This window comes from Blennius ocellaris, assembly GCF_963422515.1.
Source record: "Blennius ocellaris genome assembly, chromosome: 15".
In the NCBI taxonomy this organism is placed as follows: domain Eukaryota; kingdom Metazoa; phylum Chordata; class Actinopteri; order Blenniiformes; family Blenniidae; genus Blennius; species Blennius ocellaris.
In genome coordinates, this window is record NC_137664.1 from 2,188,290 (window position 1) to 2,213,167 (window position 24,878).

General features: G+C 40.7%; 1 protein-coding gene across 1 annotated transcript in view; it reads right to left on the reverse strand.

The window, feature by feature from the left end:
- The window catches only part of zmiz2 (zinc finger, MIZ-type containing 2), a 50,519-nt gene that overhangs the window by 16,654 nt on the left and 8,987 nt on the right, over window positions 1–24,878 (reverse strand). The window contains exons 2-14 of the mRNA XM_080509866.1: window positions 19,305–19,406; window positions 17,481–17,598; window positions 15,810–16,012; window positions 14,189–14,357; window positions 10,983–11,204; window positions 8,950–9,162; window positions 6,932–7,015; window positions 6,673–6,850; window positions 4,285–4,426; window positions 3,836–3,914; window positions 2,489–2,620; window positions 2,298–2,403; window positions 764–921 (exon numbers count right to left, since the gene is read on the reverse strand). Of these exons, the coding sequence (XP_080365992.1) occupies window positions 764–921; window positions 2,298–2,403; window positions 2,489–2,620; window positions 3,836–3,914; window positions 4,285–4,426; window positions 6,673–6,850; window positions 6,932–7,015; window positions 8,950–9,162; window positions 10,983–11,204; window positions 14,189–14,357; window positions 15,810–16,012; window positions 17,481–17,598; window positions 19,305–19,354 (1,854 nt within the window). The 5' untranslated portion in view covers window positions 19,355–19,406. The remainder of the gene's footprint in view (window positions 1–763; window positions 922–2,297; window positions 2,404–2,488; window positions 2,621–3,835; window positions 3,915–4,284; window positions 4,427–6,672; window positions 6,851–6,931; window positions 7,016–8,949; window positions 9,163–10,982; window positions 11,205–14,188; window positions 14,358–15,809; window positions 16,013–17,480; window positions 17,599–19,304; window positions 19,407–24,878) is intronic.

Genomic DNA, 24,878 nt, shown 5'->3' on the forward strand with positions numbered 1-24,878 from the left:
CAACTAATTAAAAAAAGACAGTAAAATGAGAAATAATTAAGAGAGAAGAGTAAAAACGCACTATATAGAGTGAAATGAAATCAGAATTAAATAAGATGGTGTTTTGTGTGTGTTTAATTATTGTTTGTCCTTTTGATTTGCTTTCCCCCCCGTTTTTTGTTTGAAAAAGTAAAAAAAAACAACCCAAAAACTGGAAAATTGTAATATTGTCAATGGAAATATTTCCTCAATAAATATATGTTGGTTAAAAAAAAAAAAGGAAAATTGTAATATTGTCAATGGAAATATTTCCCCAATAAACATATGTTGAGTAAAAAAAATTAAAAATCAAAACTGGAAAATTGCAATATTGTCAATGGATATATTTACCCAATAAACATATGTTGAGTAAAAAAAATAAAAACTGGAAAATTGCAATATTGTCAATGGATAGATTTACCCAATAAATATATGTTGGGTAAAAAAAAAAAATAATAAAATAAAATAAAAACTGGAAAATTGCAATATTGTCAATGGATAGATTTACCCAATAAATATATGTTGGGTAAAAAAAATAAATTAAATAAAATAAAAACTGGAAAATTGCAATATTGTCAACAGATAAATTTCCCCAATAAATATATGTTGGGTAAAAAAAAAATAAAAACTGGAAAATTGCAATATTGTCAAACAGATCAATTTCCCCAATAAATATATGTTGGGTAAAAAACCAAAAAGCTAAGATGTCACACATCAGTGTGTATTAAAAGCCAGTGGGCTGGACCTGTATGTGCCGGCAGTCGTGGCCCCGCGCCGGCAGCTGGATCCGTCTGAAGGTGATCGGACACTTGAGCGAAACTTTGATGGCCGTCTGCTCCACGCCGTCCTCGCCGTTCAGGCCCGGGGTGCCGGGGATCGTCCCGCTGCTGAAGTTTCTCTTTACTGAAGTAAAAAAAAAAAAACAAACATTTAATCTCAGAAGAACCACGAAACAAACAAAAACCTCAGATACCGACGGTTAATTTGGAAAAAAAAAAAGATTAAGAACCACTGATGCAGGTCAAAGGTCAAATTTTATTTCATGGCTCCATTTATTTATTTGTGACTCTTATTGTATGTTCTTGTCCCGGTCTTAGTCTCGTACTGCTTTTAGGTTTTCACTGTGTTTTTGGTTCTTTAAATCTATTTTGATCTGAATCATTCTTATCTTTGCGTCTTATCATTTGCCCTTCTGGTTCACAGTGTGTTTATTGCAGTGACGCACCAAATGCGTCACAAAAATGCAAAAATACATTTTAAATAAATCTGCCCACAGGCATGAACAAAGGAACCTTAAAAGTTCCTCCACCAGAATCCAAACAGGACAAAAACGCAGGATTTAGTCGATTGTCTTGCACGAATTCGCCGTCAACGTTCATAAAAACACGGAGTTTCCTGCATTTAATTTTGGCGGGAACTTTCGAGAAACTCGAGAACTTTCCCGAGGCTTCGTGTCACAAGACCCCGTCTGAACACCGGACGGTTCAGACATTTCAGAATATTCTAGCGGCTTAAAGACTTTATTTTTTTTTTTCATAAAGAAAGTCTGGATTTAAAAACTTTTTTTTGCTGAATCAAATGGTCAAATGTCAATATATTGACGCCACCTTTCATTTCCCAGAATCCCTTGCAGCAGGTTTCCACCCAAGACGATGTCAGTTATTGAAACAAACACAGTTTGATGTTTGTTTGTAAACAAATCGACCGTCTCGTTTACACGCACACACACACACAAAATTTGCTGCTGATTTTTCTTATTTCCTGCTATTGTTCTTTCAATTATCAAAATCAAGTTTTTTGTTCTTTGTTTTTTCTTATTTTGTGTTTGTTATCATTGTTGTTTTGCTTTTTGCTCTGTTGCTGCTCAGGCTGGTTTAATCTCATGACACTTGGAAAATATTTAGATCACTGTCATTACTGTATTAAAAAAAAAAGAACAGAAATCTATGTAGCACTAGCATAGGTATTGCATGTATCTCCCCACCCAGTCTCTCTGTCTTTCCTCTCCTCTCCTCTATCTTTTCACCACAACTGGTCCTCAGAATTCCTCCACCTCTGAGTCTGGTTTCTACAAAAGTTCCTCCCTGTTAGAGAGAGTTTTTCCTTTCCACAGTCGCAAAACAAACCTGCTTGCTCATGTGGATAAGTTGGGCTTTTCTATTTTCTCTATAAAAGCACACTGGAATGACTAATGTATTTAAAAAAATGTTTGTTTTTTTTAAATAAAAAAAAAAGACAAAATAAATCAATAAAATAAAAAAGCAGGAAGAGGAACTGACTCTTAGTGATGCAGTGTTCGGCCGGCAGCAGCCTCTTCTTCATCAGCCCCTGCAGGACGGACCGGACGGACGGCCGGTGCACCAGCTGCAGCACGAAGAGGTGGGACTGTGGAGACGAGACGAGACGGGACACGTTCAGACCTGGAGACGTTTTTTTCAAAAAAACAAACACAAAAAAAACAAAAACTCACGCAGCAGCAGGCCGTCACGGTGATCTGCACCGTGTTGCGCCCCGGCTGACACACTTGCTTCAAGTACAGCGGCTTGTGGGACGTCTTGTTGTCGCCTCTCTCGATGGATAACGGGGTGGCGTTCACGCTGACCTGCAACCACAGCAAGTTTGATTTGAAAGTGCAGGACGACGACGGGCTCGTCCAATAGATTCACCAACATCTGGGGTCTATTTTCTTCAACGTTGTCCGAAGGATCACGTTTTCCCTCGGAGGCCGAGACGTCCAGAAAAATGCAATTGCAATGTATCTATGTGATATATATCTACGTGGTCTGTTGTAAAAAAAAAAAAAACCCAATAAAAAAACGTTTAGAAAAACAAAAGAGCGAGTGGTCATAAAATCCAATATGGCCACCATTTTTCCAAGATGGCCGCCAGTGAATGGAAAAATAAGCAGAGACCATTAAAAACGGCTTTTATTTTGTTTCTTTTGACATTTTTATTGTAAGATTCAATTCTCATCTCCACATGCTGAAGTGTCCATTGGTGTGTGAATGTGTGTGTGTGTGAATGTGATATTGATGTAATCCACTGACATAAATGTATAAATAAATGAAATAAAGTTGAAGTCCATTTATCATTTTTAATTATACGTCTTTCTCAGCTTAATTTTTGATACATAGTCCAACTGAATGCACAAATTAAAAAAAAATCTGTACCACAAAGCATAAAAATATATATTTTTGCAAAAAAATTAATAAATAAATAAAATTGAACAGGATTTATTTTTGAAAAAATACTTTTTGTGCTCCATATTTGACGCGCCCAGTGTCCCGTAGTGTTTCCACACCCAGTCAAATATCACTCTGCTAAAAGAACTCAGAGTGTATTCTACAATATTTTTACATAGAAGGCGTCAGCCAGCGGCCATCTTGGAAAATGGCTGCCACGGTAGATTTTTTTTTGTGTAAGTGGCAAGTACTTCTTTTCTAAAATGCTTTTATAGGATAAACTATTTTGCAAAATGTCTCTATAACAAAATAAATGACAGTTTCCTGCTCCAATATGAGCCAAATTTGTTTTCTTCGTCTTACGTTTGTCGTACAGTGAAATCAAGTGGTTTGTTTATTTATTCATCTCAGAATTGTCTTCTTTTGGAAATTACTTGAACATTTTAAGTTGTTTTTTTTAAACCACCATTTATTTTAAGATAAAGCTACTTCAAATATAACTTCCTTTCCATTTCAAAAGACCGACATTATTGAAGAAATTCTGCAGATACTTGCCTTTATTCTTTGAACTTGGTGAATCTTTGCATTTGTAATAAATCCTCTGAGTCAATGTTTGAAAAGAATTGCACTCTCACCTGCACAGACGCCGGCCAGTTAGTGTTCATCTGTCGGTCCTCGTGGTGGTAACACTTGAACTGCAGCTCCAGGTCCGGCCTGCAGGGGGAGACACAGCACAGCTGACAACACACACACACACACACACTGGGTGGGGTTATCACACTCTGCTGCCATCTTTTCTTTCTCTTTCCTGAGCTGAAGCGGCCCATTTCTGCCCCTTCACAATAAAAGAAGTGGAAGCATTTAAAAGCACACTTCACTTTCACCAAGTTAAATCACAACTTTAAACACTCGTCTCTTCAGAATTCCTATGAAACAATAGATTTTATTTCTTTTATTCTCCTTTTAAAAGCCTTTTCTTAATCCGTACGTTTTAATGGGTTTTTCTTTTCACACTCTTAAAAGTTTGAGCTTCTTAAAAATCGCCTCGTTATGACGCATCTCCTTCGGAGCGCCGCGGTCGCACCTCATCATGAGCGTCTTGTAGACGGAGTCCCGCAGCTGGAAGGCGTGGTTGCTGACGGCCAGGTTGTGCTCCAGCCTGAAGGGCTCCAGCACCACGCCGTCTCGTACCGGGAAGGTCAGGCGCAGGTCGTCGCTCGGGTTTCCTTCAGGGGGCGGGAGAAACAACCAGAGGGAACATATTTATGCCAACTGGCCCGAGGGCAAAACGTTAAAACACGGCAATCTGCGAGAAAATAGCCGATAAACTGCGCTATTTCCGCTGCTGGGCGGAGCTTCTGACAATAATAGAGTGACGTCACGAGTTGTGCACACGCCCAAGTTGTGTTTACATTATGGAGGATCAGAGTTTTGACGACGAAGAGGCTGAATTTAACCAGATTTCATCATCGTCGTCATTTCAAACCCAGTGATTGATGAAGAAGACACAGAAGGTGGTTCTGCCATCGGTGACCCCGTCTGGAACATGTTTGAGGAAGCAGAAGACGCTTCGTCCTCCATTCGTCCTCGTCTCCTCAGCAGCCGCCAGTTTTCACCTTTGAGGCTTTGAGGCTCCTGACTTTTGGCAGAACAACCGGCTTCCTGGATCCAACACGTCCAAGAGCTTTTCCGACTGTGCGGAATCACCGAAGACGAGTCCAGGTATTACTTGATCGTCTACTAGCCGCCCGAGCTAGCGGCTAGCTCGCTCCCGCCGCCCGTGCTCCTTTTCTCCTCTCTCTGGTCTCTTCCAGGCTCAATCTTTCGTCAAGGCTCATAAAACACCAACTATAACTTCAAAACGCTGTAAAAACCTCGATATCTAAGAGGGAAACAAGCCGATATAAACACAACAGATGGAGATCTGCACAACTCGTGACGTCACGCCCACGAAGAAGAAGGATTCCCCCGACTTCCTCGGCTGGAGATTCAAAATTCAAATAACTTTGAGCAGCAGAGTCGGAGGAACCTTAGAAGTAGAACCCCAACTATCGATTTTTGCAAAGTAGTGTTTTACATTTCACTGGGACTTTAAGACGGTGGACAATCTCTCATTATCCCCACTGTGGGATTTTGGTTTTTTTTTTTTATTACAGTTTGCAAAGCATCCAGAATACAGTCAACATATATATGTGTGTATATCCATGTCAAATTCACGCTGAGCGCTCAAACAATGTCCCATACAACCGGCTGTTTGTTTAGAATCTCCATACATAGAAACAAGAACATGCAACACAAATCTTCTGGTAAAAAAAACAACATTCAGGCCAGACGGCAAGCAATCGAACTATGAAAAACAAACATCCAGGGATTTTCAGAGGCACTAAAAGTGTCTGATTCAAACATTAATGTTAAAGTAAAGTTAAGATTTCCATTTCAGTCTGATGACTTGAGGAACGGGAATCTTAAACACCCTCCTCGTCACTCAGCTGGTCCTCAACGCTTCTATCCATTCTTTAAAAAAAATTAAAAATAAGGACAAGCTGGTGGATTTCCAGTGCCGTAATATTATTCTGCATCCTGCTACCAGAGCGAGGCGACGCCACAGTCTGACGTTTAGATAAAACACCCAGGATACAGATGTCAGCTTCCTTTCACCAGGTTGAACCCGGAAATCTCATTTTAGCAGGAAATGATCAGAACCCACATCTTATTTTTTTTTAGCTTTTTCACAATCATACAGCATGTGTGACCTTTAAAAAAAAATACAGTTTGGTTAAAAGCCATTTCTTGGATTTTAACGTAGAATAATTGAAATCTTTAGTTGTTAAAACTTTGTTTCTTCCAGTTTCCTGCATGTCGTTCCTGCCTGAACGACTCTCCGGCGTTCAACCCTTCAATGTCACACGTGTTTGTAACCGACGATGACAAAAGTGACGACGGAGAACCTTCGGGGTGTTTTGCGTGTCCGTTTACGCGACGACACTGAAAACACCACTTTTTCAAAAACGGTCCCCAAGAGCGGAACTTTTCGAAAACGGCTCAGTCTACGACCGTAATAAATACCCTTGTCAAAAATAATCTCCATCTCACCGGGTCCTTTTCCTGGTTCAGTAAAGTTTAAATTAAAAAAAAGACAAAATGAACATAATTCACCGATGCTTGTTTTTTTTTTTGAGGATTGAGAGAGCGAGAGTTGAGAAACGTTCCGAGTTGGGCAGTTTTTGTTTTGTTATTTCTTCTACGGCCGACGGCAACGGCTTGTTTTCTGAAAATACTTGATTTTTATACAAATTTAAAAAACAAAAAAAACCTAATGAAGCAGGAAATAAGTGTGGGGAAAACTGTAATTGCTACATCAAAGAAACGCAAAGACGCAAAGGTACCCAGAAAAACAGACCCAAGCCGTGAACGAAGAGTTCAGTTCATATGGAGGAGGAGGAGGAGGAGGATGAAGGGCGGCGGCTCTCACCTGTGGAGGGCGGCTGGGTGTTCATGCTGGGTTTGGTGTCCGGCGGGAGGTACGGGGGTTTGCTGTCCTGCCCGGGCGACAGGTACGGAGGTATGGCCGTCCCGGGGGTCATTGGCGGGGTGGGGTTCCCCCCCATGGGCGAGCTGGGGTAGCCGGGCATCACGCCGCCCCGGCCGGGCTGAGGGGCGAGCGACAGGGGAACGTTCAGGACCACGTCAATAAAAATTTAAAATAAAAAAAAAAAAAACACCCGACTCACCCCGCTGACGGCGGCCTGCGTGAAGGCGTTGTACCCTCCCGTGCCTGCAGGGGGCAGGCTGCCCTGGCCGTTGAAAGGCTCCGACTGCGGAAACGAAACAAACAAAAAAAAAAAAAACGCGATGAATTTCACTTTGTCGTTAAAAACAACCTCAAGTTTCACGTCAAAGACGATGATTTCAAGAGTGTCACGTCTGTAATTGACCAGCAGGTTGGTCAAACTGTGTGTGAGGGTTGATTCCGACGTTCAAATAACAAGAACGACACACGCCAGTACGGGAATAGATCAACAAAATAAATAAACAAACAAACAAAAAAAACTACAGAAGCACAGCTGTGTTGGTACAGATGTGCGTTGGCTGGATTTCCCTTCAGGGCCACAAAAATGAATAAATAAATAAATAAATGTAAAAAACCGCCGTCTCAGGCCCTCAAGTGTCGATATTTTCAACCACAAAGACTCGAGCTGCGTTTGCGTGAGCGATTCCCTTCAGAGCCGCATTTCACAGGTCACGGGATCTTAAAACTGATGACGTGAAGCTTTTATCTGGCGGAGAAATGAGCAGCGAAAGGCAGCAGGGGGAACAAAAAAAAAAAAAAACATATGTAATGACAAAAGAACAAAAGCCAATAAAGGAACAAAGAAAGACATGAAAGGAGAAAAGATAGAAAATGATGATAAAGGACACAAAAAGACTGAATCATAAAAAAAAATATGTAACAAGATCATAGATGCTGAAAGATGTGATCGAATGACCGAAGTAAAAAAAAAAAGATACTAATAAAGGCAATTAAAAAAAAGCAGAAAAACAAGCGATCATAAACAAAATATTTCACCATAAATCCCCAGAAAAATAAAAAAAAAACTAAAAAAAACAATGGAAAGAGGGAAGCAGATAAACAAAATGACGACCGGAAACCAAGAAATTGAACTAAAATTAAAGTTGATATGCAAAATTGACCACAGAAAAATAATCAACCCCCCCAAAAAAAGATAAAAAAAAAAGTGAAACAGTAAGAAATTAGCACAAACGAACCTCAGCAGCTATTTAAAGACATAAAGCATCAACAAAACAGGAAAACACAAAGGATGCAAAAAGAAAAGGTTGTAAAAATACAAATATCAAAGAAACTAAATGTAAATGATTTAATGGAGTAAAAAACTAAATAAAAACGGTCATAAAAAAGGCAAAAAAACCTACAATATCTATCAAAAGGCTGTAAAAACAAAGTTAGAATAGGAAGAAAATGACATCAAAATGTTTAAAAAGACTAAATGACTCTGAAAAGAAGACAAAGCAACAATAAGATGGAAAAAAATCCAGAAGGAAAACGTGTATAAAGACACAAAAAAAGATCTTTGCAGAATCACCATAAAAAAAAAACTAATAAATGTATATAGAAAAAAAAAGTGTCATGATATAAACAATGCAGGGGAAAAAAAAAGTTTTAAGGCGGAACCCAAGTTCTGAGGTTCTCCTAGGTAGAGCGCAACGCCACATTTGTCGCCATGGAAACCAACGATCCCCCCCACACGTGCTCCCGCCATCATCCGTCATGTTCGATTCTCTCTCGTTTTCACTGTTTGACACCGACGTAAACACATTCTACAATTTCTGTGCGGCCCTGACCTTTGACCCCCGAGCCACACACCAGGGCGATGACATCACTGCACCATGTGACATATCGGCGGATAGGGAATTTAAAACTACACATCATGGCGTTATGACGACAATACATTTTTGACCTTTTTTGTGAGTTTGACCTTTGACCCACTCGCTCAATAAACTCAAATCATCGCCGAAAATGTCAATTAAGGTTTTTTAAGTGAATTTTTAAGCGAAAAGCTGGTCAAATACATACATATGAACCAGTACGTGGCGTCAAAAGACGAAGCAAAAAACAAATTGTAAAGTCACTTAAAATACAAAAAAACTTGCATAACAGCCCCGTAAAAAAAGAGAGAGAGAGAGAGAGGTAGAGAGAGGTAGAGAGAGAGAGGGTTCCTGGTCCGGTCACCTTGTAGTACTGCGGCGGGTTGGGCTGGCCGGCCCCGGGTGGGAACTGGGCCGGATTGTGCGACGCGGCGCCGTACTGCCCCATGTGGGGCATCCGGCTGGACGGGTAGGAGGGCGAGGGGGCGCATCTCTGCTGGGGGCCCGTGGGGTACTGGAGGGGCTGGCTGGGGTACCCCGACATCCCCCCAGAGCCGTACTGCTGCCCCGGGAAACCCTGCAGGAGGAGGAGGAGGAGGAAAGAAGGAAGGAAGAAGGAGGAGGAGGAAGGAAGACGAAGAAAGAAAGAAGAAGGAGGAAGAAGAAGAAGGAAGAAAGAAGGAGGAAGGAGGGGGAAGAAGAAGAATGAAGGAGGAAGAAAGAAGAAGGAGGAAGAAGAAAGAAGAAAGGAGGAAGAAAGAAGGAAGAAAGAAGGAGGAAGAAGAAGAAGGAAGGAGGAAGAAAGAAGGAAGGAGGAAGAAAGAAGAAGTGAGGAAGAAAGAAGGAGGAAGAAAGAAGGAGGAAGGAAGAAGGAGGAAGGAAGAAAGAAGGAGGAAGAAGGAGGAAGGAAGGAGGAAGAAGGAGGAAGGAAGAAGAAGGAGGGAGGAAGAAAGAAGAAGGAGGGAGGAAGAAAGAAGAAGTAGGAAGAAGAAAGAAGAAAGGAGGAAGAAAGAAGGAGGAAGAAAGAGGAAGAAGGAGGAAGAAGAAGGAAGAAAGGAGGAAGAAAGGAGGAAGAAGAAGGAAGAAGAAGGAGGGAGGAAGAAGAAGAAAGATGAAGAAAGGAGGAAGAAAGAAGAAGGAAGAAGAAGGAAGAAGAAGGGAGGAAGAAGAAGGAGGGAAGAAGAAGGAGGAAGAAGAAGGAGGAAGAAGAAATGAAGAAGGAAGCAGGAGGAAGAAGGAGAAAGGAGGAAGAAGGAGAAGAAGGAGAAAGGAGGAGTTAACAAGAGTCTGGAAGACGTGAATAACGCTGGTCTGGAAACGTACTGCAGCTCCTCCTCTGGTACGGAGGGTCACAACGGGGTCCATTTATTTATTTGTTTTTTCACCGTGGAATAAATAAACAGAAGAGAAAGACATCAGCAAAACCGGATCATAAACACACACACACTATTGTCCTTAACAGGTCAAGTTCTCTCGTGTTGACATGTGGCCAATCCAGTTTTTCCACATTTTTTAAAATCGAACCGAGAGAGTCGAGTAGAAAACTTCCACTTTCCTAAAATTTCCACGGGAAGTTTAAAAGAATATTTGTTAGAACTGATTACATTTTGTCGCCGTGCAGAATTGGAAACGTCATAGAAATAACTTCAATTCAACATTTACATTTGTAACTCGACAAACTTCTTGTATTTATTCTATACTTTACTACCTTGATTCAAACATGAGCCCATAATCTACCCTTTGCGTGACTTTATCCCCATTAACATTATTATTGTGCGCTTTAAAAATGTCGTTCTTTCAAAATTGTTGCGGATCACGTGCTGCAAACGTTTCGCGGAAAACTGGTTATTTTAGCCAGAATCATCAAATATATTTTCACCCATTATAAATAATAATTAAACTCCTTATTAAGCGCTAACTTAGTTTCAAGGATGGATTATTTTATTTAGCTATTCATGATGGAATAGGAGAAAGTTGCATTTTCTTACTCCTTATTGAACAGAGAAATATATACTAGTATCATATAGTGACTACAGTTATTGATTTTTTTTAATTATCATTCAGCTTAATAATATTACTGCATTTGCTAAAAAAAAAATTATTCTCATATTAATACAATGATTTAATTGCTTTTCATTTAAATGTTATAAATATTCAAAATAAAACTATACCGTACCAGCTAATTTCCATAAAGTTTCCACTGCTCAGTGTGTGTGTGTGTGTGTTTATTATATATTTAAAAAAAAACAGTGCCACCTTGTGGCCGAACCTGCCAACTACATCATTTTCAGTGTAAACAGACACTTTCCAAACACGTAAACACCAACGCGTTGACAGGTCGCCATGGAAACGGGAAGTGCGCGGGATCCTCCCAAAAAAAAAACAACAACAACCAACCTCGGAGTGGAAGGGCCGCTTGAGGCCCTGCTGGCCCCCCCCAGGGTAGCCCCCGTGCTGGGGCATCCGCTGGCTCTGCGCCGGGTGGGAGCCGTACATCCCGCCGGCGGAGGGCGGTGGGCCGGGCCGGGACGGGACCATGCCGCCGGGGTTCATCCCCGGGGGGCCGCGGGGGCCCGAGTGGGACAGGAACTGGGTGCTGTAAGAGGAAGCTCCACCCATCTGGGAGGGGAAACGGCAAGTGAGGGGACAAAATAATCATTATTTTAAAAAAGAAACAACATCGCAGCTGAGCGAGGAGGTTCCTGCGACGCAGCAGCAGAGAGGAAAAATACCAGCAGGCAAAACACAAACTGGACTTGTTGACTTAGCAGGGACCAGGAAGTGCAGGTTACGACATTCACACTGAATAGTCCCCCCTTGAAGTACATTTCCACGGACTGGAAGTACATTTCCACCCAAACAAGGCACGGGGCGGGATTTTGTCGACGCCGGGTCCAGATGATCGTCGTGAGATCATCGGTCCGGTTTCAGGAATTAGAGGAAGAATAACAAGGAGGAGTCGGTCTGGGATCATTCAGGGACAATTAAAGGCCAATAAAAGTCAAGATAGTCCATCAGATTTAATCCAGATGGGAGAAATATCTAAAAAAAAAAGGAGCAACCACAGACTAACAGGAGTCTAGATATTCGCCTCCCAGCCACCGTAGGTTATACTTCATGTTATCGTTTCAATAGGAACAGGCAAAGCCCAACGAGAGTCCAGATTATGGACGGGGGGGCCGATCCAACGACGGGTTCCGATCCGGGATTTCAGATCCGTGTTTTACTGTTGCCGAAATGACTCCACAAGCATTTCCCTGCTGGCTGCAAACTGTGGAATGGATTTCCTGAACGGAGGCGGGTCTCAGTGAGACGCGGAGCAACGAGTCCGGGAATCCATTCCACAGTTTGCAGCCAGCCAGCAGGCTACCGTAGCAGCACTGTGACGTATTTTAACACTCATTCTACGCATGTGGAATTTTTTTGCAGCTTTCAGTTTATTCAAAACAGGAAATCCAGAGTAACCAAAGGCCAACGAGAGTTTTCGAAAGAGAGTTTCAAACTGGAGCAAAGTGCAACAAAGTTTTCATGACAATCAAGAGTCGCGATTGGAATCGACGTGAAATTAGCAAAACAAATCGACGACTGAGGATGACGAAAGCCAAGATGGTCGGTGTGAAACGCCGCCCTCCGTCACATCCAAGAGAACGACTAGTGAAACTGAAAAAACAATTAAATTGCGTAAAAATGGGGGGGGGGAAACAAAGCTTTGCCCCCGATAACTGAGGTTCGAGTGAAAAACTTATTTTTTTTTTTACCCTAACTGTAATTTAAACTAAACTAAACTATTGACAATCATTTCATGTCAATACATGCGAGTCGTTGATTTTCAGGAAAAACAAGCCGGAATACATGAAAAACGACAAAAAAAAGGGGGGGAAATAAAAATGTCATTACATAACTTTCGTGTCTTTTTTTTTTTTTAGTGACGTTTAAAAATAAATCATAATTTACAGGAGTGAAGCCTGGGACGCCGCCGCCGCGCCGAACGAGGCGTAGACGAGTGTAGTAAAGCACACGGCACTCCGGCGCTCCGTATTTACTTTCCCCTCGGAGCTGGAGACAGTTTACATAAACAATTATTGGGTTTGCGGAGCAGCTCCAGTGACTCATTATGCAGGAAAGTAGTTTACAGAATAAACGGTGTGGTAGAGCGAGCGAGCGAGCGAGCGAGAGAGAGAGAGAGAGATTGTGTCGTTAATAAGAACCATGTGTCATGAATGTGTGGCGGCGGCAGAAAAACCGACGGAGGGAGAGACTCCCGACAAAAGTCGCCATGGAACTTGAAGTGAGAAGCTTCAAATCTGAACTCTTCTACGAATCGTAGCATTAATCACATTTTAATCGTGATTTTATCCTCCGTTACTCCACACTTCTCGGTAACTCGTTTCTTTTCTCCCTCCGACATGAGAGCGCGGCGCCACACGCGGGAAACCCCCCCCCGCCTCCCTACACAATAAAAGTTCCCCCACTGTTGTGATCAGTTACTGTTGGGTCGGTTGGTGGGACTTTATTTTGTAGAGAGGAAGTCGTTTTGTTGCGACACCGTGTGTGAGAAAAGAAAAGTGTTTGTGAGAAGTGTGTTGGAAAGGAGAATAAAGCTTGGAGTTCCTCTACACCTCCGACATTTTATTTTGAAACAATTAATCAAAGGATTTATGTTGGTGTATTTATCCAAGTATCTGTATCTCGTATTGTATTTAATTTTTTCTTGTTTTCACAAGATTGAGTGCAGTACAACAGTTTGCTTACTACTACATTACAAGACATTTTGAATTATTTTACAGGAGTTATTTTTTAAATATGTTCAATAAATGCTGTTCAAAATTCAAAGACATAATCTTGATTATGATTTTTTCCCTCATAATCAAGCAGCCTTATTGTATAGTATTTATTTCGTGAATAACTAATCGTGTAAGAGCTCAGGAATCAGAGGAAGAACTTTCTAATAAATATCACTTTTTACACGTTTTTGGGGAGAAATTCTTTCGAAATTTAAGACGGAAAAGAAAATTCAGAGATTTAATTGGAGGGGAAAATCTTTGCCCCCCTTGAACACAGAATTAATATACTTTATATATAAAATATATAAAGGTTATATCGATTGTTTTGGGAAAAAAATCTGAATAATAAAGGTTTTTTTTGATTATAGAAAATGTCAACATAAAGCCATTATTCTAAATAATTGATGAAGGAAGATTTTTTTTATATATATATAAATAAAGTTTTTATTTCACAATTTTATAGTTTATATTTATTTTTATAATAAATAATACATACAATTCATTTTAAATAATTTTTATTTATGCTTATATTGATTTTTGCTCAACCGATCATCTAATATATATTTAATTCAATTTTAAATATTTTTCATACTTTTTTCTATTCCAACTTATTTCTCAGCATTTATTTAAAAATAATAAAATAAAAAAATCCCGATACAATATTTTTTAGCCCTCTTCATATTTGTTCCATCTGGATTCACTTCTTCATACAGTCATTCATTTTTTTTTTTTATTTATTGTGTAAAGTCTTTGCAGTATTTTTCAGGAAGTGTCCCTGAGATGTGCCCCCCCCCCCCCCCCTCCCAGAGTGCCTCTTACCTGGCCGTAGCTCAGCTCCTGGTTCTGCTTCTCCTGGATGGCTGCGACGGTTGCCGTGGCGGTGGCGGTTGCCGTGGCGGCGGCGGCGGCCACCGCGGCGGCGGCGGCCTGGGTGAAGTCGGAGGGGGGGCGGACGCCCATACCGGCACCTCCGCTGTTACCGGAGTAACTGGTGGGGGGGGGGGGGGGGGGGGGGGGGGAGAGGTGGAGAGGAGGTGGAGGAGAAGGAGGGTGTGAGTGGGCAGCGAAGCGAGCGTATGACGGAGCGAGCGAGCGCACGGCGACGTGTCGTCACGAGCATGAGTCAGAGCCTCCAGCGCGCTGACACACACACACACACACACACGCACACACACGCACACACACGCACACACACACAGCCGTGATTCAGAGTTTACCTTTAAAGCTCGTGTGGGTTCAACAAGAACACTGGAAGTACAGCCGTAAGACCACACTGACAGATTCTTATTAATTTTTCTCCCCCGATTTGACAAACTGCACTTCTTAATGTCCATCTGTGTTCTGTGTGCGCTATATTTATTTATTCTGTGCAATGATAACGTCCTCTTGGGTATATTTCCTCACCGCCAACATCATCATGCAAGAATGTCAAATATCATGTAACCTTCTTATATTATTCTAAACAATTGTTTTTTTTTCATGCTTATTGTATTTTTTTGCTGCTGCAAAAATCCCCGCTGTGGGAGAAATAATTGTTCTTATGAGTGAGAAATTCAATCGTCCTATTCTTAAAAAAATAAAAATACGTACATTAGTGTGGTCGATTTGAAACTTTTAATTCGTATTAAAAAAAAGGTACAATGTTGGATTGTTATTACGGTGACTGTCAAACTAAAAGTACCAAGTTGGATGGTTATTATGGTGACTGTCAAAATAAAAGTACCAAGTTGGATTGTTATTATGATGACTCAAAATAAAAGTACCAAGTTGGATTGTTATTAAGGGTGACTGTCAAAATAAAAGTACCAAGTTGGATTGTTATTACGGTGACTGTCAAAATAAAAGTACCAATTTGGATTGTTCTCATTGTATTGTCATTGTATTGTTGTCTGTACTCATTTCCCGCCAAAAGCACTTCTAAAAACACAGCCACCATTAAGGGTGACTGTCAAAATAAAAATACCGAGTTGGATTGTTATCAAGGGTGACTGTCAAAATAAAAGTACCAATTTGGATTGTTATTAAGGGTGACTGTCAAAATAAAAGTACCAATTTGGATTGTTATTACGGTGACTGTCAAAATAAAAGTACCAATTTGGATTGTTATTACGGTGACTGTCAAAATAAAAGTACCAAGTTGGATTATTATCAAGGGTGACTGTCAAAATAAAAGTACCAATTTGGATTGTTCTCATTGTATTGTCATTGGATTGTTGTCTGTACTCATTTCCCGCCAAAAGCACTTTGAAAAACACAGCCCCCATTAAGGGTGACTGTCAAAATAAAAGTACCAAGTTGACCCAAAACACAAGGATAGTTTCCTGGCGAAAATGGAAAACCGTCTTGTAAACAAGAGCTTTGATATTGACGGCTTGTCTGCAGCCCCATCACATGATGAGGGGGCTTTACAGTGAAGCGGTCATACTTGGCGGTGTCGTACCTCCCACCGTAGGCCGGGGCCGGGTTGTAGCCGGCGTTGGGCCGCCCGTACATGACCGGCTGGCCGTAGCCTTTGGAGACGGCGTCTCCGTACGACTGCTGGCCCATGAACTGGGAGCCCATGCCGGGTCCCATCCCGGGGCTGCCGCCTGGCATCATGTGGCCGCCGGAGCTCTCGCCGGGGCCCATGTGTCCACCAAACACCTGGGGGGGGGGGAGACAGGAAGTGGGTTAGCAGTTAGCATTACATTCTTAATTATCTCTTCAGTCAAGTGTTCAGAAAATAAAAGTCAAATCTATTTTTCTGTCAAAAGATGAACAATTTTTCAAACCAAAATCATTTAAGCTGAAGTTAAACACGTGTTTCGCCTAAACAATGTTAATAAATCAAAATACAAGATGCAGCAAAATCGCCAGACAGACACTGAACTAAGCTTCATATATACAAGTGAAAAGCAAAGTATACACAATATATTATAAATACACATGTATACACGTCCTATCATAGCTGTACAAGTTAAAAATAAATGCATGTATTTAAAGCACAATTTAAAGAATTAAATCATACATTAAGAAAATGTAACTACCGTGTTAAAAGATTATATTTCATATTTAATGTCGGGTATCACTGAAATTGAATAAAAGGAAAAGACGGCCAAGAGTAAAAGCCTCATTCAAAAAAAATAAAAAAATATATATACATAAATACATATATATATATATATACATACATATATATATAAAAATACAATTCATACTAAATAAAAATAAGTATATATAATATAAGTATATTCTTATGGGGAGACGACCAAATCGGAATTTTATTGTGACTGTCAAAATAAAAGTCCCAGGAGGATATGGGCTGGGAGTCATGACACTTGAGGATTTTTTTTTTTTAATAATTATTTATACATTTTATTGTCCATCTACTGGAAGTTACGATTTCCTCCATTTCCATGGAGACGAGAATTAAAACGTCCTGAAAGTTGCATTTCACCTGACATTTTTTTTTTTTTTAATAAATAAATAAGTGTGAAAACTTTCGCCTTGTGACTAAAATGCAAGAATGTGGGATTAATAATTCAACAGCTGTCCGGAAATCAGGAGGATTTCACTTGAAATGAATGAAAGTGGGACTTCTTTTGTTTTCACAGGAAGGAGAGGGAGGGAGTTTTTTATTTTTTTTTTATCTGTCAGCTCACTCCCACTCGCAGTGGAGTGTGGGAGTGACCTTTGAGAGCGGCTCAAAGTGTTGTATTTACGAGCCACAGAAAAACCAGCCCGTCACTTCATTGATAACTTCTCTCGTTCTCTCTCGAGGAAAAAAAGAAAAAGATAACTTTCTTTGATCTCTCAAAACAAAGCTTTTGAAGAAAATGACCTCCATCTGCGGTTTGTGAAGATCTGACTTTCATTTTTAACCTTTACACCTTCGCAAAATCCATTTTTTATGTAGAAAAACTGTTGAAAATCACAAAACCAAATCAATATCTTATTAATTTCCATTTGGTTTACTTGAAATATAAAGAAATGTGTTATAATAAAGAGGCAAATTCAAACTAAATCCATCTGTTCAGGTCACATTTAACAAGATTGTGATCTTTTTATCACCACATTGTAATAAAAGAAAGACTTTAATATGGATTTTTGTCGTGTGTGTGTCATGTGTTACCTGGCTGTGTGTGGGATTGGTCACGCCCCACACTGTGGTTACTACAGAGAGAGATCCCGCGTGCTGATTGGTTCCTGGTTGCCAGGAGACTGGCTCATTGAGGAAGGGGCCGTCGCTGCTGCGGGGAAGAGGAACACGAGAGGCGAGTTACCGGGGAAGGGAGAGCAGCGGAGAGCGTCCGTCCGCGCGGTCATTCAATCCTGAAAGCACGTTTCAGGATTCCACTCCAACGTGGGAATTTCCCAGTTGCTCTCGAACGCAGCAAAGTGCAAAAAAGGATTTCTTCTTCGACTGTTAAGATTTGGAACGAGAAAACTATAACACTATTCATCTTGTTGGGAAATTCGCATAAAATTAGCTTATTAAACAAAATTTAAACAACGATGCTAGGTTAACGTGCCTCCAATGTATTTCCACCCTAAAGTGGGAATTTCCCAGTTTCTCCTGAACACAGAAAAGGACAAAAACTATTTCTTCTTCTATTGTCACGTAACTAAATCAAGTCATCTTGTTGGGAATTATCCATAAAGTTAACCTCCACGCAACTGGGAAATAACCAACAACGACGGCAGACTGACGACCGCGTTTTCACTCCGAAGTAGGAATTTCCCAGTCGCACTCGAACGCAGCAAAGTGCAAAAAAGGATTTTTTTCTTCTATTGTCAGATTTGGAACGAGAAAACTATAACACTATTCATCTTGTCGGGAAATTCCCATAAAATTAGCTTCCACACAACTGGGAATTAACCAACAAGGAATAGGAATTTCCCATTATAAACACACTCATGACAAATATATCTATTTAAAAGTATAAACGCGTATCAGTATTTATATTATAAAAAGTATAAATGTGTAAATAACTGAACAGATAAAACGATCATAAGTGAGAATTAAACAACAAAGCTCGCTTAACGTGCCTCCAATGTATTTCCACTCTAAAGTGGGAATTTCCCAGTTTCTCCTGAACGCAGAAAAGGACAAAAACTATTTTTCTTCTATTGTCACACAACTAAATCAAGTCATCTTGTTGGGGAATTCTCCATAAAATTAACCTCCACACAACTGGGAATCAACAGCGTTTCCACTCCGAAGTAGGAATTTCCCAGTCGCACTTGAATGCAGCAAAGTGCAAAAAGGATTTCTTCTTCTTCTATTGTTAGAGTTGGAACGAGAAAACTATAACACTATTCATCTTGTTGGGCAATTCCCATAAAATTAGCTTCCAAACAACTGGCAATGAACAGATGGTAATAAGTAATTTCAGTCAAAAGTGGGAATTTCCCAATATATACATATTCATGATGTTTTTTTCAAGTATAAACACGTAAATAACTGAACATACAGACACTTTATAAAACGATCATGAGCGGGAATGAACCAACGACGACAAGTTTAACATGCCTCCGATGTATTTCCACTCCAAAGTGGGAATTTCCCAGTTACTCTTCAATATAGAAAACTATTTCTTCTTCTATTGTCACGTAACTAAATCAAGTCATCTTGTTGGGGAATTCTCCATAAAATTAACCTCCACACAACTGGGAATCAACAGCCCGACGGGCGCGTTTCCACCCCGAAGCAGGAATTTCCCAGTCGCACTTGAACGCGGCATAAGTATAAAAAAGGATTTCTTCTTCTATTGTTGGCCGTTAAGCCGGCTTCAGATCTGTTTCTACGCCGTCAGCCATGATGGAGAGGGTTCATATCGGAGCGTCTCTGCAGACGGGGATTCACCTGAGGACAACCGTGTGTGTGTGTGTGTGTGTGTGTGTGTGTGTGTGTGTGTGTGTGTGTGTGTGTGTGTGTGTGTGTGTGTGTGTGTACCTTTGTGGAGTGGGAGGCAGGGAGGGTTTCATGGAGTTGAGGGGGTTCATCGGATGAACGGGGGGATCATTCGAGAGCCCCCACTGTCCTTAAGTGGCAGCCCTGAGAGAGAGAAAGGAGAAAGAAAAAGAAAGAAAGAGAGAGAGAGAGAGAGAGAGGGATAGACGTAAGAAAACACTCACAGCTCATTTGCTGCTCGGCAACAATTTATCATCAGTGAAACCCACACAAAGACGTGGCAGCGCCCTCCCACTCGGAGCTTTAATCTTTCTGTGTGTGCATCAAATCGCTTCTATCGCCGACTGCTGTGGCTCCCGATACCTCGGCGAGGAGGGGAGGATGGGGGGGGAGGAGGGGAAGGAGGGGGGGAGCTGCCGGCTAAATTTAGCCTCCTGATTTCAAAAGGAATTTAAGAGAACGGGGATGTGAAGAGGCGCTCTCTCTCTCTCCTCACAAGCAGCAGCCGTCACACCGTCACCGATTCACTTCATCAGCCGGGCTGCAACACTTTCATCATGAAAGAAGAGCAGATTAAACAAAAGGGGCTTCTACTTTTTTTATTTTATTTATTTATTTAGTTTTTAAAACACAATCACCTGTTCAGCCCGGCTTTTATTTAAGCTAGAATTTTGCTTTCTAGAAGATTTTTTATTATTATTTAAACAAATGCATAGATACCTTTACAATAAACATTCATTTGTCTTTTTTTTCACACAATTTTTATGCATTTTTTTAAATTGCAAAATCGTTTTTGGCTTTTATTTAAATATCCCTTTTTTTTTTAATTTAATTAAATTTATGTTTTAGTTTTTTTGTGCACATTCTGTCATACAATTTCATATTATGTTTGTCTTTTAATCGAATTTAAACATTTTTTTTTTAAACTATTTTCTCTCCTATATTTACTCTATTTTTAATGTATTGACATTTTTCTTACATGTTTTATGTGCCTGTTTAGTCTGGAACGTTAATGTACTGTTGCTCGTCTTGGCCATGACACTTGAAAAAGATTTTTTAATCTCAATTAATTAAGTAAATTAATTCTAAATATTTCCTGGTAAAAACATTTTTATATATATATGTGGAAAAATAGCTTTTTAGTCAAAGTTTTTGGCTTTTTATCAAATTTTATTGTTTCCAACTTTGTGTTATCATGGAGCCATTATCTATATTTTTTTAAATTGGTTATTTTTCTGTACTTTTTAACTTTCCAGTGTTTGAAAACGATAAAGCAGCTCTTGAGCTCCGTCAAACTCCAGTAACTGTAACTTCCAAACTAACCATCCATTACTCCAGTAACATTTCCTGCTGATGCTCATCAGATCGTAGTTTCCTATGAACACGAGCGGGACCCATTTTTATTTACATTTTGCAAGAGTAACTGTTAAATACGAGCTATAAAATCAATTAAGAATGTGAAAAAAAACCTAATTCCGACATTAAAAAAAACCCGTTTTTCATTCATTCGGAGTCACATCATCCAATTACTGCGCTAATTGTCTGAATGGTCGTTAATTATCCGTATATTAAAACCCACCTGAGCCGAGAACCTGCTATTATTTCATGTTTTTGTACAAACAGATGCGCCGAGGCAGAGGTGGCGTTTCCCCGGGACACGGAGAGAGAGAGAGAGAAGCTAATAAATCCAAAAAAAAAAACCTCTGCAGGAACGCACAAAGGAACGCCGGCGGAGGAGAGGCGGCCTTTGATTTGGTACAGAGGATGAAACACCTCCGACACTTCTCCCTCCTTTTGACGCCAGATGTTTTCCCTCCGCCCGCCTCCTCAGACTTAATGATTTTCTTTATCCAACGGCGACCAACTGACATGCTAATTTGTCCAACATCACAGGCTCAACACCCCCCCAACCCCCCCCCCCCCCCCTTTCTTCTTCTTCGCTCTGGTTTGTGCACTTTTACAGATTTGGGTCAGACACCCAACATCTTGTATAATGATGAGAGGAGGAGGAGGAGGAGGAGGAGGAGGAGGAGTTGCTCACATCACATGGCCACAAAACCTGAATTCCCTTCAATCTAAAAACTTTTTCTTCTTCAGAGACCCTACCATCAAATTAAATTAGACTTTTTTTAAAACTCGTCTTAAAACCCATTTTTATTCTTTGGCTTTTACCTCAGCGTGAGACTCTGCTCTGGTTTTAGTGCCTTCGTTTTTTTTTTTTATCGTTTTAACTTTTTATGTTTTGTTTATTGTTTTACCATCTGATTGTTTTTATTGCTTTAACTTTTTTATTTTGCCTCTTATATTTTCATTTCAATGTACAGCACCTTGTCTCAGCTACGGCTGCTTAAAGCCGCTTTATAAATAAAGTTGAGGTGAGTTTTTTTTAACCCCACAAAGTTGACATAACGGCATCCCACAGAGTACGTCACGATAGAATTTTTTTTTTTAATTACGACACGCGTCGTCATAAAATCGTACGACCCGTCAGCAAACGCCGACGCGTCCACTTCCGTAACGCGGTACATACAGTATATTTACCGACAAACGCCGTAATGTGACCACGTGTGAATTTGACCCGGTGGTTCGTTCAAATAGAATTTGCACAAATGTCCTTAAAACGGCATTCTAGACTTTTATTTTGGTGCGTTTTATTCTTCTGTAACGTCTCTGGTATGAAAGTATGTTGAGAAAACGGTGGCAAAAAAAACACAGGAGAAAAGAATATATCGTAATACACGTCAGTACTGCACGTGCTTTGAACTATTATGCGACGCAGACTTACGGCCGTGACATCACTGCGTTTCAGAGTCTTGCTCAAGGACACTTTGACAACTGGAGATGGGATTCCAACCTGCAACCTTCCAACTGGGATACGCCGTCATCCGGCATCTCGACGTGCATAATCGCGTCGCTCATCAGCACATTTATTAGCATCCCTCCATGACTCGCATATTAAGACTTTTATTTTGTAGTATCGCCACTGTTGTACTTTTAGATAAAACTGCATCACAACTCGCACATTTTCTACCTTCGTTTTTTTTTTGACGACTTGTGTATCGTGATTACATCAGATAGATGGAGATGGGGAGAGAGAGAGAGAGAGAGGAGAGAGAGAGAGAGAGAGAGAGAGAGAGAGAGAGAGAGAGAGAGAGAGAGAGAGAGAGAGAGAGAGAGGGAGAGGAGAGGGAGAGGGAGAGGGAGAGGAGAGGGAGAGGGAGAGGGAGAGGGAGAGGGAGAGGGAGAGGGAGAGGAGAGAGAGAGAGAGAGAGAGAGAGAGAGAGAGAGAGAGACAGAGAGACAGAGAGACAGAGAGACAGAGAGACAGAGAGACAGAGAGACAGAGAGATAGGTAGAGAGATAGGTAGAGAGATAGGTAGAGAGATAGGTAGAGAGATAGGTAGAGAGATAGGTAGAGAGATAGGTAGAGATAGAGAGATAGTGAGATAGAGAGATAGTGAGATAGATAGATAGATAATTACTTTATTCATCCCCGAAGGGAAATTGTTTTGTTGCAGCAGTCTGGTACATACGAATATTATAAAATACAATAGAATACTAATAAAAGTAAAAAATAAAAATATCTCTGTATAAGACAAAGTAAAACACAGAACGGAACATGGGCACTTAGAAATAAGTACGAGATAAATAAATAGATAGTAAGGTGCAGTGGCAGAGCCATTAGAAGTAGGCATTATATAATAATAACAATAATACAGATAATAACAACGTGCAATAGTGTATAACACTGTGTATAGTACTACTAATAGTGGTAGCAATAATATAACAATAACAATATAGTAGCAATAAAATAACAACAACAACAACATATATATATATATATATATATCAGTAATAACAATAATAATAATACCAATAGTAACAGTATACCCATAACAATAATAATACCAATGGTAATAGTGTACTTGCACATGTATAAACATATGTACATGCAATCTGCCATATGAAATATGAAATATATGATATAATACAAGTATCAATGTAATTTTGTCCAAATCAGAATGTGACCTGTGGTCATTATACAACGCCGTCTTTTTTCAATTTAAAAATACTCCCATAGATTACATCTCATACTGGAGATTTAATACTCGGCTGGAGTACGTCGATATTTCCGTTTCACGTACGAATCATATCGACGTCGTTTCGTTGCAACTGTGACTTAAATATCCACGTGTTGTATTATCCTGATGAGGAATTCCTCTTGGAAGATACGACTGGATATAGTTGCGTAACGCCGCCGTATTGTGACTTATTCATGTGGCTGTAGGGTTTGTGGTACATCGCGATAATGTCTCAACGTGACAGTATCGCCGCCTTTTAACATTCACTTTCTCTCAGATTTCCACTACGGATTTGGGTCACACACACACACCAAACATCTTGTATAAAAAGAGTGAGAGGAGGAGGAGGAGGAGGAGGAGGAGGTGCTGCTCATACCACCAAACCTGAATTATCAAACGGCATCGTCATTCTGCAGACGGCACAGAGCACCTTCCATCACAGCTGAGCATCCAAGCCACACAAAGGAGGGGGAGGAGGAGGAGGAGGAGGAGGAGGAGGAGGAGGAGGAAGGGCGTCTGGCTTTATCAGAGGTTGAAATTGAACATGAGCGGCGGCAGCGGCACACGCTGTACCTGCAGAGGCATGATTGTGACTGTGTGTTCTCTCACTCTGCCTCTTCGCCTCCTCTGACCTCCGCTGCTTGACATTTTCCTCACCCACAGTTGCTCTCCCTCTCCCTCTCCCTCTCTCTCTCTCTCTCCCCCCTCTCTCCTCGTCCTGCCGTGGCACCGGCAGCTAAAAGAAGCACCCGAGGCGCTCCGTCAACCCTCTCACGACCCGCCGATCCTCAAAGCCGCAGCTTTGTTTGGAGCCGTTTTCAGTCCGACGAGGCAGAAAAAAAAAAAAAAAAAAAAACGAAGTTCAAGTTCCAACAAACTGCGCCGGTGTTCGTTTCACCGGGTTTATTTCAGGTCAGTCGGTCCCTTTTCGGTTTCCAAATCGCCACCAAAAATAAAGAAATCAATTTTAAAAAATCAAGAATCAAAACATGATCGGACAGACAAAGACACCGAAACGGCGGCGGCGCGATTTAAATCATCCCGGCGCCGATTTTCTCAACGTTAAAACCGTCATATATAATATATAATTAATACCAGATACGAAGGGTACAATACGGCGTTATCGTGACACAATCGGGATTAATGGCAAAAACGTATTTCGTTAAAAAAACAAAACAACTTTTCACCATTTGCTGGAAAACCTCGGATTTAACGTCCCACAAGCAAAGATGACAGTTTCCTTCAGGCTGAAGGAGCAGCTCCCCGACGCCCGCCGCTACAAATCACTCAATCCCGCCGCATTATTTAATTAAAACATGCAGCCATTGTTTACAGCAGCTGATTACATCAGAGCTCCGATCGGCTCCGATTAAACTGATCATCAATTTAACTCGGCGGCGACGGCCGTTAATGTTCACATGTGTACGGGTTGCTGGGAGGGGAGGACGTGTTGGCAGGCGGCCGCTAAAGATGATTAAATATTCCCTCCGGCGCTTAATCAATTAAATAAATGAATAACGAGCACATGTACACG